The sequence below is a fragment of the Mesocricetus auratus genome, unplaced genomic scaffold (assembly GCF_017639785.1).
Source record: "Mesocricetus auratus isolate SY011 unplaced genomic scaffold, BCM_Maur_2.0 Super-Scaffold_100691, whole genome shotgun sequence".
Lineage (NCBI taxonomy): Eukaryota > Metazoa > Chordata > Mammalia > Rodentia > Cricetidae > Mesocricetus > Mesocricetus auratus.
In genome coordinates, this window is record NW_024429267.1 from 25,401,470 (window position 1) to 25,415,781 (window position 14,312).

General features: G+C 38.2%; 1 protein-coding gene across 2 annotated transcripts in view; it reads right to left on the bottom strand.

The window, feature by feature from the left end:
* The window catches only part of Me1 (malic enzyme 1), a 114,515-nt gene that overhangs the window by 54,577 nt on the left and 45,626 nt on the right, over positions 1–14,312 (bottom strand). For both annotated transcript variants that reach the window (XM_040739629.1, XM_040739630.1), the window contains 3 exons: positions 13,545–13,620; positions 10,059–10,220; positions 5,477–5,580 (listed from right to left, as the gene is read on the bottom strand). In XM_040739629.1, coding sequence (XP_040595563.1) covers positions 5,477–5,580; positions 10,059–10,220; positions 13,545–13,620 — 342 coding nt within the window. The remainder of the gene's footprint in view (positions 1–5,476; positions 5,581–10,058; positions 10,221–13,544; positions 13,621–14,312) is intronic.

Consider the following 14,312-nt stretch of genomic DNA (forward strand, 5'->3'; position numbering starts at 1 on the left):
GCACACATTCTGGAATAGAAAGATGACCAAGCTAGAAATACAGACTTAAGAGTGACAAACAGAAAGTCTCTGATTAGATGAGATCACTAAGGAGCAGAGACGAATAGTTATATTGAGGTTTCATGAGAAGGAAAAGGGAAAACTCAAGTCCAAGAGAGCACATGGTGAGATGTGAGAAGGGTATGAGATCACAGATGAAAGTGAAGAAATTCTGTCACAATTCTGTCAGTGTGGAGATTAAAGTTTTTCTTTATTTTTTAATTTATAATCTCAAATATAGAATTGCTTCAGTCAGGAGATAAAACTGTTGAACAGGCAATTTTGTTAAACAATTCATTTTTACTTTATGTACATTGGTGTTTTGCCTGCATGTATGTCTGTGTGGGCTGTAAGATCCCCTGGAACTGGAGTTCCAGATAGTTGTGAGCTGTATGTGGGTGCTGGGAATTGAATCCAGGTCTTCTAGAAAAGCAGGCAGTGCTCTTAACCACAGAGCCATCACTCCAGCCCCACACAGACAAACATTAAAGAGTGCTATATGCTACACTACTCATTGCAAGATGTTAGTCAATACTGAGGCTATTTAACATGTCCTGATTCAGTCGCTGTACCAGATACACAAAATGACACCCAGATTGCCCACTGATATGCCATGGATCACCTTCGCCACAGAAAGCCACTTCACCACAGTCCACTTGACTACAAAGCATGGCCTATTCTTCCCCAGGATGACCCATATCCACTTACTGAGAAGGAAGCACACAGACCAGTGCAGCCCAAAGCAACAGCTGTAGCTGGTAGAGTTCTCTACCGGCAGAGAGTGGAGGCTGCTGTACCTGGAGAACCACTCAGCATCTTCCTTGTCTTTCTTCCCTGGGAGTTAATCTCAAAGGCACTTCTTGCAAAATTCTTAAACACTGGGCATTATTTCAGAATATGCCTCCCAGGTAACCTAGTCTATGACATCTGGTACCAGGACTGGTCTGGAAAAGTAGGTGATAAGATGTGTCCTTTGTCCTATGTCAGTCCCCGATGGGCATAAGGATCCCTTCACTGGTAGTAAACAGCACAAGGTGGCAGCCCAACTGGTAAAATGCTCTCCTGGGTGACCTGCTTAGTGTATTAGTAGAAAAGAATGTTACCTGGAATGTTACATCAAAGAGTTCTTGAGAAATGACACTAAAAGGATAAAAGGAAAAGAACACAAGATGTGAGAGCAAATTACTGCATATACAAAGAAACTTTCAGATTCTGTGGGTCCTTTAGGAGAAGACCCTGATGGCAAGAACAGGACGCTTAGCCAGCAGTGAGCACCCAAGATTCCCATGTAGGCAAACCTGCTATATTAGTCGTAGTAGAGTGAATGGGGAGGGATGTCTGGCTTGGTCTCCCCAACTCTTGTCTCCTCAGAGTCAACACCATTTTATGGCCTCACAGGAGCAGTCTTCTTTTCTTTTCTCACTGTTGCTGAAGACAGAGACTTTCCCTCCAGGCTCTGTCAATTTCTGAATCTCCTCCAGACCCCTCTTGGGCCTGTAAGATCATCATATGATACCAGAAGCCATGCAGGGCATGCTGGGACTCAGAAAGGAAGAGAACAACTGTATCCCAGAAGAACAGATTTAGATAGCTTGTATTAGTGAGGAACAGTACAACTGAGTTTAATTCTGAGGGTGTTTGATAAGGTAGTGAACCCTAATGTTAGGCAGTGATTTTAGACACTGTCCAAAGATGCAGTGTGTAACAACCAGCAAGAATCTCTGGATACAGCACAAAGTAACTATTAAGATGATTGCTAGACGCCTACCCAAACCAATGGCTCATACCAAATGTGGCTGAGATGCCAGGAACATTGCCATGGATGGCAGAAGTGGGGATTACTAGGCTCAGAGAAAGACACTCTGGAATGTACAAACTATATACAAAAAAACCCCATCAGCTGACTATGTTCTACAACAATGACAAAAAAAGAAAAAAGAAAAACAAACAAAGAAAAACATATCAAGTATCAAAGCCACATGGAACATGCTGATGAGAAAAGCCCCCAAATTACTGAAAAGCTTATTTCTGGCTCTCAGGAGGCCAGAGTGGACAGAAAACAAAGCTAATACATAACTGGGCTTACTGATAAGCAGTGAGAAGGGTGACAGGACTCCAGGAGGAAGTCTGATGGGTGCAGCTGTCATTTGGGGAGGCAATAGGAGTGTATGTGAGAATGACGCACACTTATGAGAACTATATAGATAGCTACCGCTTCCTAGAGGCTGCCACTCAGGGTTTGCCACCAAAAGAAATCAAAGACAAATGGCTATACAATCGAAAGCAGTTAAGGCAATAAAGTTGCGATTGCTTGTGCAATTTCCAAACTTGAACTAATCTTTTACTCAGAATTCACGGGGAGAAGAGGCCTAGTTTCCAGAAGGCAAGACTTCTCAATACTTTGGCAAGACTCCATGGCCATCCCCAGATCTTCAGAGGGACCTACGATGCTTAAGCAGGAAGCAACACTGGAGGGAAGTGCTCAGATGCTTTGAGGACTCTTGCCAGAGTCTACAGTAATATCTGGAGACCTGAAACATTAACCAGACACTCCCACTCCCTCCCCTTCTTAGAAGCAATATGAAGGGAAGTAATAATGCAGCCCCAACCTGGTGCTCAGAAAAGTTGAAATGAGACCACAAATCTATCCTGTGAAAGATTTCTCATTGAGACATTCTAATTTCATACTTCAGAAGTGTGTCACAATATCCATGACAAGGCTTTGACCTATATGGTAAGAGCTATCATAGAGCAAACAAAGAAAGATGATTTAATGCCACTCCACCCACCCCATCACTGCCAACATAGTAAGTTAGGAAGTGGTTTTGGTGGTGGGGGCATGGCAAGACTAGTGGCTGCTAACAATCTTAGTAGCATATAGGGTGGTCTCAAATGCTACTACCCCAGGTGTGTAGTAGCATATAGGGTGGTCTCAAATGCTACTACCCCAGGTGTGTAGGGTCCATGCTGCGGTACAGCTGCTCCCTTATTTCACATCTATTTCTTCCTTCTTCCTCCAATAAGCACTGGTCCCCAAAGCACTCAGTACATTCCATCACAGTCTGGTGTCCGGTAACTCCAGCTGCAATAGTTACACCCCAACCATGAATTTAAGCTTCTCAAGGGACAATATCAAAATGATATTTTTTAAGTCTCTGTTACTCTTCTCTGGTAAGGACCTAGAAGTATAATTCCCGATTTCCTCCAGATATATTCTCCTTTTTCCCATTTTTGTTTTGGAGCAGTCTCATTATATAGTGCAGGCCAAACTGGAACTCACAGCAATCCTCCTGCTTCAGTTTCCAAATTCCTAGGATTGTAGGCATGAGCAAGAATTCTTGACTATAGATGTTTTCTACATTAAAAAATTAATGCTGAGCCCACTAATCCTTTTTCTTTTCATATGTCTTAAGTAATCCCCCAAAAATTTTAAATTATTTTATTTTATGTACATTAGTGTTTTGCCTGTGTGTATGTCTGTCTGAGGGTGTCAAATCTCGTGGAACTAGAGTTACAGAGAGTTGTGACTCACATTGGGGTGCTGGAAATTGAACTTGGGTTCTTTGGAAGTGCAGTGAGTGCCCCTAACCACTGACCCATCTCTCTCTAGCACCATAATCCCCCTGATGTGGGATGTCCTTCTGTATGCTGTGAATGTGTTGCTTTTATTGGTTAATGAATAAAGCCTTTTTGACCAATGGCCAGGCAGAATAAAGCCAGGCAGGAAATTCAAACAAAGATTCAAAGACAAAGAAGGTAGAGTCAGGGAGACACCATGGAGCCACCAAGTTGCCAGAATATTACCAGTAAGCCACACTCATATGGTGATATACATACCAGTAAATATTGGCAAATTTATAAGAGAGAGATAACGAGTAATAAGCCTGAGTCATTAGCCAAGAATTTATAATTAATATTAAGTATTAATTTATAAGAGCATTGTTTTATAAGTGGTTACGGAACTGATGGGAAGAACAGAAAACAAAAGCAGTGATGTCTCCCAATTTATTATTAAAAATAAAAACTTTTTTTCTGACCCTGCACTGAAAAATCATTCCTGCTTAGTACCTATCTCAGTTTCTCTAGAAAGCTTTCCATTGTCTCCATACAGTTTTTCTTTATGCATCATCATTTAGGAGCTTAATAAATTCCCTGTAAATATAATGAGCTTGTCTTATTTAGGTAGATTTTAAATTCACAAACAAAAAAAAGCAAAATATGTTGTGAGTTTCATTTCCTTTTCTTTTAGATGGCTTCATGGCACTACCTAAACAATCTCTTGATTATGCTGTTATTCACAAAGGTGATAATCACAACCTTATATAAGGTTTTAGGATAAAACATTTAAATTTACATGTGAATAAATAAGTAGAAATGAATGATATGACATAATTTTGATCTTAAGTTTCTCAAATATTTCTATGTCTAAGTATAGCTTAATGTATACATAGGAAAATAACAAATTAATCAAACATGTCCTTTTTAAAGTAGTCCATGCTGATTTAAAAGCACACTATGCATTAAATCCCATGATGAACAATTCAATGTATTAAAATACTGTGCAGACTGATGAAACAAAGTGTTTTCTTCTGTTTGTTACAATGTTATAAAAAACAAAAGGAAACTCTAGTCACATGAGATCCCAGTGATAGTTATTTACAAAAAACCCACCAAAGTACAAATGTATTTTTAAATAATAATGGTTTTACAGCTGCACACTAACAAATTGAATGACTGTCGGCTGGCATGACAAAATTCCCTCTGGGTATATTACTAAAATTATCTCAGAATCTCCTTAAGGAAAAACCTGGAAAGTCTTAAGAGTACTACAGGCCAGCAATCAAATGCTAACTCATTAGATGATAATACAGTAGTACATTTAATCACATGTAGATTTAAGTAGAGATGCATAAACTGTGATGGACACCCTGGTTCTCCCTCCATTATCAGCTATGGGGTTGTATACTCACACTCAAACCTCACCTCTTCTTCCCCTACCACAAAAGGGTCCGGTATCATCCACAAACCTGAATGAAGAGCAATTTTACCAGCAGCCAGAAAGAAGTGCAGACTGCCATAAATGTAAAAAAGGAAAAGGCTTCCTTTTTATATTTACTGTCAATGGCCAGTTCCCTACTTCCCATCAAGTATGCCTCTGTGGGTTCAGTGAAGTATGGCTGGAAACCATCACGTATTTCTTCTAAAGACAAGGCTCCTTTGGGGGAAAGGAACAGAGATAGCTTTTGAGGACACATACATGATGCTACCATTTGACCAGGAAAAGTTATAAAGGGTGGGGGAGGGGATAGTTTTCTTTCATCTATATCAAATCTAACTACTAAACCATGCTAAATCAAACTTGGAAGATTTTAATAGTTATGTAGCTTGGTTTCAGACTTTTGAAATTCAATTCAAATCAAATAAAAATTTTACATACTTGGAAGAAACTGCCTCCATGAATTCATCCAAAAATGTGTCATATTCAGGACCTCTCACTCTCCTCTGCCGCAGCCCAATGTACAACGGATCTTTAAGCAACTCCTAGTGTTAAGGAAACAGTTGCCATAAAAAGAATTAGCAATGAGAAAATCATTTACTTTTGCTTAGCCTGTTTCACTATCTCTATGAGAGATAGAAACAAAAATAAAATCCTGGCATACTGATTCATAATTAGCCCACAGTCACTACTTACTTCACTGCCATACTGTACATATCCAAAATAAGAAAAATAAGTACTAATTGTTAAAACACTCTAGGTTAGCCTGAGGGAAAGAAAAGTAATTAAAACATGCCAGTGATGCTCATTAGAAAAGCTCCATTCAGATTTTATAGGTGAAATTAATCACACAAAGAAATAATTTGAGTTTTAAAGATTTACAACAGCTTATAAATGGAAGGATAACAATTATTTTCATGCATTTCCATTTTCAAAACATGAAATCTTCAAACATTTTGGGTATACTTGTTATATAATTACTGACTGACTTAAGAGAGAATTTTTAGGCTTGACCAAGTTTTTCTTAAGTTTTTTAAACCTTATAGTTTGCTGTTTCTTAAACTGACAGACCTGAGACAGCATTCTCAGGTTCAAGTATTGGCATAAATAACCCTTAACATTTTAATAAATCAACTGTTAAGTTGACTGTAAGACATGCCTATTAGTAACAAACATTCTCAGTAAATTAAGAATATGAAAAAACACAGCTAATGATTTTCAAATTCAGAACAATGCAAGAATATCTGTCCTTGTCACTTTTCTTTATTATTACATTAGAGATGCTAGCCATTACAATAATGAAAGAAAAAGACAAGCACACAGACTGGAAAGGGAAGAACTAGCACTCTGTATTTGTATACACATAATTATGTAAATAGAAAATAGCAGTAATCTACAAAATCCATGAATGTATATTACCTTATATAGTCATAGGATACAAGAACAATATAAGGAAACAAATGTATCTCATCATATTTGTAGTAGACAGTTGAAAAAATATACTATACCTGTATTTTACAACAGTAACCCAAACCACAAAATTCACAGGGAAATATTTATCAGCATATATGTAAGATTTGAACAATGGAAACTATAAAGCACTGCTTAAAAAAAACTCTAAATGCTTTTCTTAGGAAAGGGAAAGAATATCTCAGAGGACAGACTCAAGAACTCACAGGAGAGCAAAAATAAAAGCCCAAAAACAATGACCTACAGAAACCCACTCTGAGGAAACAACACTGGGCCATACACAGGTGGCTTGGTATCCAGGTAGGCCTTACTGGCTATGGAACTTCTAGAACCATGGGACTCCTATTCCTCCAAATTTGCTCAGGAATGTTGGTCATTAGTCTGTTCCTGACTCATTACTTAAGTCTGATGTAAGACCACAAGAAAACAGCCGAAGCGAAGATGCAAACCCCAAGCCTCATCTAGAACTGGTCTGGATGAGAAGACCCTAACTTCAGACCCATCCTTGATACTGGTATGAAAAGTTTATAGAGTCTGACAAAGAAATCCTTGTGTTTTGTGTGTGTGTGTGTGTGTGTGTGTGTGTGTGTGTGTGTGTGTGTGTGTGTAATATAAATAATTTATAAATGAGAATTTAGATGGAGGAAAGTACACTTATCCTAGCCACCTAAGCTTTCCTATTCTTCCAGACCAAATTACAGTTTACAGGGTCATAAGCATTAATAAAACAGTAATGATTTTGGAGACACTTTGTTACAGACACATACATTCTTTCAGGTGTGGTGATGATAAGATGGTTCATCTACTTGAATCTTCTGAAGTAGGGTTTACTTAAAGCCAATAGAAACCACAGCTAAGCACACACCTGTTGTCCTGGTATAATTATTAATAGCACTCTCTCACTGTGAAATTCCTTTGGTTTGACCAATACATCTTACCTGCAATTGTACTACTTGCCAAGTAGTTAAGGTTTTTTGCTCACTGGAAGCTAGCACGTTAAACCACATAAATGTAAAATATAAAACCTGAAACCCAAGACTGCTGTAAAGCCAGCTGTTCCTTAAGACACAAGAACTCTTTAAATAACCCACTGGCAGGCTTCTGGGCAGCCGAGGTTAAATTGCCAGTGTGCTTGCTACTAATGGCTGCCAATATTAAAATACTTTTTCCAAGTCTGGAATATATTTAGCCCACAAATATGAGATTTAGAGGAAAAAAGAAAAACACCATTGAGGGAAAATGTGTCCCTTCACTTTTCTCTTTCCCACACTGATAACTGAAGCCCATAACATAAAGAAGTGTAATTGAGGCAGCTCAGCGGGTAAGGGCTTTTCCACAAAGCCAGATGTCCAGAGTTCAATTCCCAGAATTCACAGGGTAGAGAGAAGGAGCCAACTCCCACAGGCTATCCTCTGTCTTTCTTGCACACACACATGCATGCACACACGCAAAAAAAGGAGAAAAATAAGTATAACAGTTTAAATTTATGAAAAAGACTGTTTTTGAAATAAATTAGAATGCTAAATAATTCCTCAATTATAATAATATATTTGTCAGAAAGTTTGTTCTATTTGTCATAAAATTTAACTAAGAAAATTGATACTTGAAAAAGTAGTGCATTTTTAGAGATTTGAGTGTCAAAAATTAATATTAACAAAATGCAACTTAAAGAGGAACCCACCAGAGGAGAGCAGGGGTATGTGAGAGGTCAGTGGTGGAGGGGAACAAATGAGAGCAAGTTATAATGTCAGATACATATGAAGACGCAGTGATGAAACCTATTATTGTGTATTCTCACCTAAACAAACAAGAGAAAAAAGAAAGGAATTGCAGTTTATAAGCCATCCCAAAAGGAAATGACATGAATGCTTTGCATTATGAAAACCTTATTGTGACTAGACACCCAGTTCAACCTCTGGCTTCCACATCCACACACATACATGGGCACCTACACATGCGCTCTCATGCACATACATGGGCACCTACACATATGTACTACCATATACATACATGGGCACCTACACACATACATTCCCAAACACATAAATGGGTACTTATACACAATGCTCCCACACACATAAACACAGATATACACACATGCACATCACATCTATGTACACATGCCAAAAGATAATACAGCATTTTTAACACTGAAGGACAAATATGGAAGTAAATGTGGACAATTAGATTTCTCCAATATAATGTAACACATTTTTTTTTGGTTTTTTGAGATGTGGTTTCTCTGTAGCTTTGGAGGCTGTCCTGGAACTCACTTTGTAGACCAGGCTGGCCTCGAACTCACAGAGATCCGCCTGCCTCTGCCTCCCAAGTGCTGGGATTAAAGGCGTGCGCCACCAACGCCCGGCAATGTGACACATTTTAAAAGCAGATAATGTGAAAATTCAAAGGCAACCAGCCAACTTGACAATACTAAGACCCACTTTCGTTAAACCATTTGTTTCTGATAACTCAAGCAATCTATCAATGTAAGAATCTCTACTGTAGATCCCAGTGGTGAAGTTTCTCTATGTCCACATGATACTGATAACCTTGTAAAAAAAGGGGGGGGCGGGTGAGGACTGGAGGTGAAGAGCAGTCCTTTGGTTCAGAGTACTGGCTGCTCTTGCAGAGGACCTGGGTCAGTTCCCAGCACACACATGGTGGCCCACAACCACTTCTAACTCCAATTCCAGTGGATCTGACACCTACTTCTAACATCAAGGGCACTAGGCATGTATGTGGTACAAAGACATTTATGCAAACAAAATACTCATACAAATGAATAAAATAAATAATTTTAAAGGTCCAGGCTTAAAACTGTTTAAATTATTATATACTTATTTCATAGTTTTTATTCCTCTTTAACAACTCCTAGAATTTTCAAGATACATAATAGATCTTGAAGGTTTTATTTTATTTGAGTTCCTTATATCATCTCAGCTTGTTTTAAAATATATGAAAATTAAAATAAAATCTCTCTCCTTTTTTTTTCTTTGGTTTTTCAAGACAGGGCTTCTCAGTATTGTTTTGGAACCTGTCCTGGAACTTGCTCTGTAGACCAGGCTGGCCTCAAACTCACAAAGATTCGCCTGCCTCTGCCTCCTAAGTGCTGGGATTAAAGGTGTGTGCCACCAACGCCCCACTAAAATAAAATCTTAATGTCAATGTACACATAAAGTTGAACTCCAGACTCAATACAAACTTTTAGAATAGTAAGGTCCCAAGCTGATTAAACTTAATAGGACTATGGAATTAGCTCCTGTAAAGATAATAATTAGGAAGAAATTATGGTCTCTTAAGAGTAATTCATGTGCTTCAGATAATAATGCATTAATACTTCTCAGAGCACTTGAGCCCTCTAAGGCAGATAAACCATAATGCATATTACAGAGATGAGAAAAACACAGAATAGGCTATTTCCTTATAGAAGTTGGAGGCAGGGTTGAGGGAAGTGGGGTAACAGAAAAAATAAATGAATTTTATGAAGTTCAAAATTATACAATCTCAAAATACAAACTTTGGCACCACTTTTTAAAACACTGAAAGTGTTTACCTCATTTTCTGTTCCCACGTCCAAAATGACTGGTAAGCACTGTTGTGGATTCACCCCTCCACAGGCTGTGTACAGGGCCAGTTTACCCACAGGGATGCCCATCCCATTACAACCAAGGTCTCCCAGGCCTAGAATGCGCTCTCCATCGGTCACCACAATGGCCTAGAAGAAAGATAAAGACAAAAAGTCCATTTCTTTCCCACTCTCTAGTCCCAAAGGCAATGAACGCCCTGCAATGTAACACTGAACCACAAGAAAACATAAATTAAATATACATAAACTGAATAGTCATTAGGGTAGAATGAGGAGAAGAAATAGGTTTGGTCTATATATGTTGAGCACTGTATAAAGTTATATGTATGATTAATTATATTACTGTAAAAAAAAGAGAAGGTGTGAAATAGAAATTCAAACAACCCAAATAGCTTAGTCTTCAATCAAGAGAACAAATGGGAAATTAGAGCTCAAACTGCAAACAGAAAGACATAGGGCAGCTGTCATACTAGCGGATGCCCCTTGGCCATAATGAGGCATTGCAGAAGTCACAACTCTGCTCCAAGATGCTCTGACCTCTTACCCCCAGTGCCTGACACTGTACTGCTATGTCTGGAGCATGCCCAGTACAGTCTACTAAAATATCACCTGGTGACCCTTCCCTAAAACTGATGAATTTTACCTAACTCACTTCTACTTACTTGGAATAACAGTAAACCATATATGTTACTCATGTAGGTAGAGGGCAACTTTACAGAATTTAATATCATCATTAAAATTAATGCATTCAATGTCTTCATTCTATGATACATGGCCACAATATAAGTTAAAACAAATCTCATTTATTAGAAATTCTAAAATGCTGCACTCAAAATATCTAGAGAATAACAATGAACTTAGGCTTCTATTTCTTTTTTATTTTTCCACTTATTTTATGTGTATGGGTGTTTTGCCTGCTTGTATGTCTGTGTATCACAGGCATGTTCGATCTCATGGAGGCCAGAAAGGGACATTGGATTCCTTTGGACTGGAAGTTTGTGGGTGCTAGGATTCAAGCTGGGGGCTCTAGAAGAGCAACTAATGCTTTTCACTGCTGAGCCCTCATTCCAGCCCCTCTGTTCTCAGTTTAAAAATAAACTAATACATGTGCTTTTCAGAGTGGCTCTGTCCGCTCATCACTGTAACCCCAGCATCTGGTACAACATTTAGCACTCAGTAAACGGCCAATAAATAGTGGTAACCTAGATAGATTCACGGGTACATAAAGTGAAATCATGATATGTAAAGAACTTAGCACAGTACTTGTATTCAAATTCCAAGAAAATGTGGCTACCGTTCCGATCCTCAGAAAGTCAAAGTTTTTTAATAGGGCTCTGGAGCACACTCGTTTTCCTCATCACTTTACAGATCATGAACTGGAAAGTCAGAAAACTAAACTACCTGCCTAGATAAGCCACCCAGGTAGTCCCAGGGAACCAGAGCCTGGGTCAGCCCTCAGCACTGTGCTTCTTTCTCCACACCCTAATGTCAGATACACTTTAAAATGCACTGCTGAGACTTGTTTTAGATTTTTGTGTACTGTAAAACATAAGTATTGGAAAATTGTTTTTAAAGTAAAAACATTTAAAAAGAGAGGTGAGATTTCTTTTGCATATTCTATATACTCCATCTTCCAAAACTTTTCCCTGTCTAATTGCAAGGAGTCACAATTTCCCCTGAATTCAATTGATCAATATATTCATGCCTTTACAGAGAAGGTAATCACATACCATTAGTTCAATGCAGTTCTAATTTACAGTACTATATATGCTATTATTGGGCACTATGACCTTCTTAAGTTTACAGTCATTTTTCAGTATCCAAATAATTCCAGTGTGTATTTAATAGACATTGTTTTATTTAATGTACTGTCATAGACTAAGGCACCTGTATGCATAGCTGATGACACACACGCTCATAAACAGTTTTCAAATTTATCATATAAATTACCTGTAATCTAAGTAATTTATATAATTAAAAGCACTAAAACCATATAATTTTCAACAGTTTCAATGTTTTGAAAGGGGTTTTAAATAGTATACACTGTCATTCATTTATAGCACGTCTATGTTAAATGAAGTATGTTTAAATATGAATATTTAAATGTTTTTTAAAAACATTTTGTTGTTGTTATCCCTAACTTTTATTCCCTAGGCTCCTCTCCCACCTAGTACTGCTACCTAATTATGAAAGCATATATCTACAAAATTATAATCATATATTCTAACGTTTTTTAAATTGTGAGATATTTATATCTTAGCGTAGTTTATGCCTTATTAGAAATATTTCAACACTAAAGAGTCTTAACAGGGTAAAAAGAATTCTGTGATAAAATATCTTGAGAATGAACAAACGGAGCATCTACTCTACCATGCACTTTACACTTTACCTCGTAAATCACCTCCCTGACATGTGTGTTCAACACACAGTAGAGACTGTATCTTACTCTTAGTATGCTATTCCAGTCAAACACTGACTTATTTAGTGCCTGTTCCAAACACTGTCCTAAGCTTTTATAGGGACACAGGGCTTTGTGGCCCACAGATAAAGGTAGACTACTAACCAAGCCAAACATGTAGACATCGGCTTAGTGTTGATTAAGAGCAAGAAGCAGGGCTACTGCCTAAGGTATGGCTGTTAGGACGACAAAGGACTGGCGAGAACTTCAGTGCCCTCGTCAATTCTTAAAAACCCTCTCCAAACCTCTGGTTACAGTCAATATCAAGCCAGGGAAATGTCTCAGCAGCCAGCACTTGCCACGGAAGCCTGACCAGAGTTCAGATCCCATGACCAAGATTGTGGAATGAACGTACCCACACTCACATCACGTGCACACACGCACGTACATATGCACCATCAAAAATTATTATTACCTTAAATTTCATTAACTCACAGATTCTTAGGGTCATAATGATAGAAGGAATGATTTAACAGATTTCTTCTGCCTACCCTGAACTTGATGGATTATTAGACACAGAAAATACAATAAAAGAGTTTGTTTAAGCCAGGTGTTGATGGTGCTGCCCTTTAATCCCAGCACTCGGGAGGCAGAGGCAGGCGGATCTTTGTTAGTCTGGTCTACAAAAGCTAGTTCCAGGACAGCCTCCAAAGCCACAGAGGAACCCTGTCTCAAAAACAAAACAAAACAACAATGAAAAAAGAGTTTGTTTAAAGAAACTGTATGCTCTACATTTTCAATACAAATACATATATTATATATTTGTATTTATAAATTTGTATTTACAAAGAGTGAAACACTAAGAAATAAGAAATGACAGGAAAACTGTATCCAAACAGCCTTATAATAAATTAATAAGCTGTAGAAAAGTCAGAGATATTGATTAGGTGACAGTGACTGACAACGCTGCTCACAACAATGAGACCCTGGCTATGCTTTGTGTCATGGGACAGAAACAGTAACAAGCTACCACAGTGCAGTCACCAATAACTTACCTTGACAACATCTTCTGGCCATGCATTAAGAACTGAAGCAATGTGCCCTTTGTCGTGGATACTAATAAAGAGGCCTCTGGTACGAAAAAAAAAGTTTCAATTTATTTCAAACCTGTCAAATGACCATTAACATTAGTAAAACCTTAAATCTATTAACATACCTCCATTTTTATTACATTACTGAAAATGTATTCCCTTAAATAATGGCTAGAAATCCTGTAAGTAGAAGGCTGGGGATGTAGCTTGATTGCCACAGTGCCTCTCTGTCGTGCCTGGGCTTGATCGCCAACATTGCACAAAACTGGACATGGCACTGGTTGGGGGGGGTAGGCAGATTCCCAAAGCTCATTGGTCAGTCACACTAGCCAGAGCTTTAGACTCAATGAAAGACCCTTCTTAAAGGTAAAGAGTAATTAAGGATCATAACCAATATTGGCCTCCAGACCCATCAAGTATGTATAGATGTGCACACATATAAGTATGCACATAACCACACAAAAATATACATAGAGAACACTAGTTAAAAAACACCATTTTAACATGAAGAGGTGGCTCAGTAGTTACAGCATGTACTATTCATGCAAGAGACCCACATACAGTCCCCAGCACCCATGTCAGACAACTCGCAACTGCCTCTAATTCCAGTACCAGGGCATACGATGCCCCCTTCTGACCTCTGAAGACAGCTGCATTCATGTGTGCATTCCCAGACACAGACATACAGACAAACATACAATTTTAAGAAAAGGAAAACTTAGAAGTATCTGT